Below are 6,146 nucleotides of genomic sequence, written 5' to 3'. Positions count from 1 at the left end.
AGTACTGCAAGAAACTAAAAGAGATCTACATAAATGGAAAAACATACCATGCTCATGGATAGGTAGACTCAACATTGTGAAAATGACAATTCTACACAAAGCAATTTACAAATACTATGCAATCCTAATCCAAATACCAACAACATTCTTTAAAGAGATGGAAAAACTAATCATTAACTTTATATAGAAAGGGAAGAAGCCCTGGATAAGTAAAGCACTACTGAAGAAGAAAGTAGGAGAACTCATACTACCTGACTTCAGAACCTACTGTACAGCTACTGTAGTCAAAACAGCCTGGCACGGGTACAACGACAGATACATTGACCAATGGAACAGAATTGAGAACCCAGATGTAAATTCATTCACCTGCAGTCATCTGATCTTCAACAAGGGGCCAAAGTCCATCAGATGGGGAAAAGACAGTCTTTTTAACAAATGGTGCTGGCAAAACTGGATGTCCACCTGCAAAATAGTGAAACAGATTCCATACCTCACACTATACACAAAAACTAATTCAAAATGGATCAAATACCTAAATATAAAACCAAAAACTGTAAAGATCATAGAAGAAACATTAGAATCAACACTAGAGGCCCTAATACATGGCATTAACAGGATACAAACCATAACCAACAACACACAAACTCCAGAAGATAAGCTAGATAACTTGGATCTTCTAAAAATTAAACACTTATGCTCATCAAAAGACTTCACCAAAAGAGTAAAAAGAGAACCTACAGACTGGGAAAAAATTTGGGCTATCATGAATCTGACAAAGATCTAATCTCTCAAATCTACAAGAAAATTCAACATCTCCACAACAAAAAGACAAATAATCCAATTAAAAAATGGGCAAAAGAAATGAACAGACACTTCACCAAAGAAGACATTCAAGCAGCTAACAGACACAAGAGGAAATGCTCACGGTAACTAGTCATTAGAGAAATGCAAATCAAAACCACAGTGAGATACCATCTCACTCCATCATTACTGGCACGAACAAAAAAAAAACAGAAAATAACAAATGTTGGAGAGGCTGCAGCATGATTGGAACTCACCCACTGCTAGTGGGAATGCAAAATGATACGGTCATTTTGGAAAATATGGTGCTTCCTTAGAAAGCTAGAAATAGAAATACCATATGATCCAGTAATCCCAGTCCTAGGAATATATCCTACAGAAATAAGAGTCGTCACATGAATAGACATATGCACACCCATGGTCATTGCAGCACTGTTCACAATAGCAAAAAGATGGAAACAACCTAGATGCCCCTTAACAGATGAATGGATAAACAAACTAGGGTACATACACACAACAACAAAGAACAATGATGAATCTGCGAAGCATCTCATAACATAGATGAATCTGAAGGGCATTATACTGAGTGAAATAAGTCAATCACAAAAGGACAAATATTGTATGAGACCACTACTACAAAAATGCATGAAAAGGTTTACACACAAAAAGAAACAATCTTTAATGGTTATGAGGGAGGGGAGAGGTGGGGATGGAAAAACACTAAATAGACAATAGATAAGTGATAACTTTGGTGAAGGGTGAGACAGTACACAATACTGCGGAAGCCAGCACAACTTGTACAAGGAAAGATCATGGAACCTCCACAGACACATCCAAACTCCCTGAGGCACTACATTACTGGGCTGACGGCTGTGGGGACCATGGTCTCAGGGAAAATCTAGCTCAACTGGCATATCACAGTTTATAAAGAAAATGTTCTACATTCTACTTTGGTGAGTAGCATCTGGGGTCTTAAAAGCCTGTGAGCAGACATCTAAGATATTCCATTGGTCTCACCCCTTCAGGAGCAAGGGAGAATGAAGAAAACTAAAGATACGAGGGAAAGATTAGTCAAAGGACTAATGGACCACAACTACTACCACAGCCTCCACCAGACTGAGTGGATGGCGCCCGACTACCACCAGACTGCTATGACAGGGATTACAGACAGAGCTGGAGAAAAATGTAGAAGAAAATTCTAGTTCACAAAAAAAGACCAGACTTACTGGCCCGACAAAGACTGGAGAAACCCCAAGAGTATGGCCCCCGGACACCCTTTTAGCTCAGTAATGAGGTTCACCCTTCAGCCAAAGATTAGACACACCCATAAAATGAGTCTAAAGCAGCACACCAGCCCAGGGGAATAAAGAAAAGAAAAAAGAAATATAATGCAAGCCCCATATGTAATTTTAAATTTTCCAGTAGCCTCATTATAAAAGTAAAGAGAAACAGATTAGTTTTAATATTTCATTTAACCTACCATATCCAAAATATGTCATTTCAACATGGAATCAGTATAAAACTATTAATGGGGTAGATTACATTCTTGTTTTATAGTACTAAGTTTTCAAAAGCCAGGGTGTATTTTACACTTTTAGCATATCTCAGTTCAGATGAGCCACATTTCAAGTGCTCAATAGCCACCTATGGCTAGTGGCTGCCATATTGGACAGCACAGGAAGTGAAGTAGGACTAATGGACAACACTGAGGACCTCCTTGAGACAGGTAGTCATGAAATTAAGTGAGATTGGCATGGTTGTATGTTTTTCTCCAGCTACATTCAGCCACTCATGTAGATGTGGAGTAGGTGGAGAATTGCCAGGCATGGAGTTTTGCCAACAGCATTCACCAAAGGAAAAAAAGAGGAATGGAATTGGTGACATACACAACAGAATGATTATACAGTTTGACTATAGAGCATAAGTCACAGAAGTAAGGTTTGGTGTTGGGTGGGAGGGAGGGAGGCAGAGGAAGGGAAAAGGTGGTAGGAGCAATGGCAGTTCTAGTAGGGTCAAAGAACTTTTAGAATTGTAGATGCCATGCAATATACAAAGATGTCTAGAATAATCCCTGCCCTCAGCAAGCTGATCTTGATGGCAGGTATACCAATAAATATTCCATAAGATATTATGTAATAAATGCCAGATCAGTAGCACAAAAAGTGCTCTCCATGAGTTCAGAGGAGGAAGTGCTCACCTCCTACTGGGATGATCCAGAAAGAGTTCATGGAGGGAGTGGTCAGTAGGTAAATTGGGCCTTGAAGGATGAATGAGATTTTAATCAGTCTATGGAAGATAGTCTGCAAAGTGAGGAGAAAGCAGATAGAAAAGCAAAAATATTTGATATTTCTTGGCGTACTGTCTTAGTCATCTAGTGCTGCTATAACAGAAATACCACAACTGGATGGCTTTAACAAAGAGAAGTTTATACTCTCACAATCCAGTAAGCTAAAAGACCAAATTCAGGTCGCTGGCTCCAGGGGAAGTTTTTCTCTCTCTGTCGGCTCTGGAGGAAGGTCCTTGTCATCAATAGTCCCCGGTGGAGGAGCTTCTCAGCACAGGGACCCCAGGTCCAAAGGACACACTCTGAACCTGGCACTGTTTTCTTGGTGGTATGAAGTCCCCCTGTCTCTCTGCTTGCTTCTCTTTTTTATATCTCAAAAGAGACTGGCTTAAGACACTATCTAATCTTATTTATCTCATCAGTATAACTGCCGCTAATCCATTTTATTACATCATAGTGAAAGGATTTACAATACATAGGGAAATCACATCAGATGACAAAATGGTAGACAATCATACAAATCTGGGAATCATGACCCAGCCAAGCTGACAGATATTTTTGGGGGACAGAATTCAATCCATGACATTCTTGCCTTTGGCTCCCCCCAAATTCATGTCCTTGCCACAGGTAAAACACATTCACCCCATCATAGGTAAGAAAAAAAAAATCTTAGTATTTATTGAGGGAACTATTAATTACTGTGGGGGAGGCAGCCTATAAGTAATGATAGGTCTTTACAGAAGAAGGATCCTGGGATAATTTCCCTGGGGGAGAAAGGTCTCACCATAAAATCAAAGGATTCCTCCAAAGACAATGTTTCCTAGGTGTGGGAGGATTAAGTGCCAAGGACTGTATCCCAAAATGCCCTTGCTTCCCAGCCTACTCTGCCCTCCCACATACACACATACCCCTTTCATCTGTCTTTTAGAGTTCAGTCTCATGTACTTTTAACTCTCTTCTATGGAAATGCTCAGGTACAGGTAAACAGATGCAATATAATTTACCTTTCATCTTCAGGTTCTGGAAAATTTGGAACCAAGGAGAATTAAATGATAAATGACTTAGCTTACAGAGCAGAAAAATAGAATATGTAGAATTAAAAAAGCTTGATTACTCTCAACACATTTTTAATAGTAGTCTTCTCTTATCACAGAGACCCAGTTTACAAATTTTTTAGAAAACAAGCTACTTGTATACATTGCAGTCTTTCTGTTTTTTTCTACATCTGATGCTATTTCTATGAAAATTTAAAGGACAAGAAATATTTCAGTCTACTGTGGTTCTCTGCACAGTCATCACTGGACAACAGGAAATGGTTTTTCCTAAGTATGTGCATGTCAGTGCCGCAAAACAAAGATTAAAAATTACCTTCTCTTTTCCAAGTTGTAAATGTGTAGGGAAAACTGCTGGTATATCCACTCCCTCCTTTTTTGCACAAGAATTTCCTACTTGAGTTGGAATATTTAGAAAAGTAAGAAGAACTAGATGTTTTCACATCAGACTTCAATAATACTGAACTTGGTATTGACATGTCGTATATCCTTGGTACTTCACAGTCCATTATCATTTTAAATTTATAAAACAGTATACGAAAGCAGAAGCTTTAGAAGCAACTCTTCTGCTGCCTAACAGAAAGTCATTAATGCCAGGAATAGAATTCATACTTACTGACACATGTGGTCTTACAACGTCTGGAGATCATTCTCATAACATAAAATAGAATGCTCAGTAAGCAGAACATATCAAATATCATTTATTCAAGATAGTTTTAAGAACCATGGAGCTTAGATCATATAAATAACTGTATTAAACTTTATAGGCCTACATTAATATGAATATATATTAAGGTATCATTCAGTCAAAACTAGTACTTACTATGAATTTAAATAAATATATATATAACCATTTGGCTGCATAAAGTGGAATATATTTCCATCAAAAAGTCAGCAAAGATGTCAACATCCTTGAAAATGTGAACTACTGTTTTAATAAAATTCACAAACATGCTAGAATTCTGAAGGGTGCATATGCCACTGGTCACACTGCTACAGATGCTATCACAGCTCTCCTTACTGGTAATAAAACATCCATGGTCTGCTGATTTAAGTAGGAAGGTAAATCCATAGTTCTTTTAGTAGTGCTAGCTGTGGTTTTAATCCCAGTGTCTTTAACCCTCATACATCTGGGAGATTCTGCAAGATCTGTCTCAAGGAAGCACAAGCTACCATGTGCGAATCCGAAGGAAGATTATCAAGCAACTGAATCAGCCTCTTGACTATTGTCTTCAAGCACTGGTGGGCAGCATTTAAGTGTCTGTCAAATTGCTGTCCTTCGATCTGTAGAGCCAGATGACTGCAAATGTTTCTAAACTCAACACTATCCTGAAACAAACAGCAAACACAAACAAGAATGAGATAGGTTCAGGGGGACATTTGTTGTGTTTTGCTTACTCAGCCTCTAATCCCTTCTCTTCTGGTAATTGTTGTTAGCTGCCAGAGAGAAAGCCCCTCACTCACGCAACCCCACACACAATGGTACAAAATGCTCTCAGTCCTGTGTCATCCCCACTACTCGACTCTTATGATCCACAGGGTTTTATTTATTTTGTTATTGTACTTTAGGTGAAGGTTTACAGAACAAATAGTTTCTCATTAAACAGTCAGTACACGTATTGTTTTATGACATTGGTTAACAACCCCATGACATGTCAACCCTCTCCCTTCTCAACCTTTATTTTTTTTTGGGGGGGGAATATACATAGCCAAAGAGACACCATTTCAAAAATTTCTACATGCACAGTTCAGTGACATCGATTACGTTCTTCCAGTTGTGCTGCTATCCTCACTTTAGATGAAGGTTTACAGAACAAAATAGTTTCTCATTAAACAGTTAGTACACATGTTGCCCTATGACAATGGTTAAGAAACCCACTAAATGTCAACACTGTCCTTACTCAACCTTGAGTTCCCTATCACCAGCTTTCCTGTCCCCTTCTGCCTTCTAGTCCTTGTCCCTGGACTGCTGTGCCTCATTAGTCCCATTTTGTTTCATGGGGCTGTCC

At 38.7% G+C, this 6,146-nt stretch overlaps 1 protein-coding gene across 1 annotated transcript in view; it reads right to left on the bottom strand.

The window, feature by feature from the left end:
• Nucleotides 1–5,187: 5,187 nt before the first annotated feature.
• The window catches only part of DLEU7 (deleted in lymphocytic leukemia 7), a 27,122-nt gene continuing 26,163 nt past the window's right edge, over nt 5,188–6,146 (bottom strand). The window contains 1 exon segment of the mRNA XM_004376566.3: nt 5,188–5,466. Within this exon segment, the coding sequence (XP_004376623.3) occupies nt 5,260–5,466 (207 nt within the window). The 3' untranslated portion in view covers nt 5,188–5,259.

This window comes from Trichechus manatus, unplaced genomic scaffold, assembly GCF_000243295.1.
Source record: "Trichechus manatus latirostris isolate Lorelei unplaced genomic scaffold, TriManLat1.0 scaffold00044, whole genome shotgun sequence".
In the NCBI taxonomy this organism is placed as follows: Eukaryota; Metazoa; Chordata; class Mammalia; order Sirenia; family Trichechidae; genus Trichechus; species Trichechus manatus.
The sequence above is the reverse complement of the archived record's forward strand: the minus strand, read 5'-3'. Positions and strand labels throughout refer to the sequence as shown.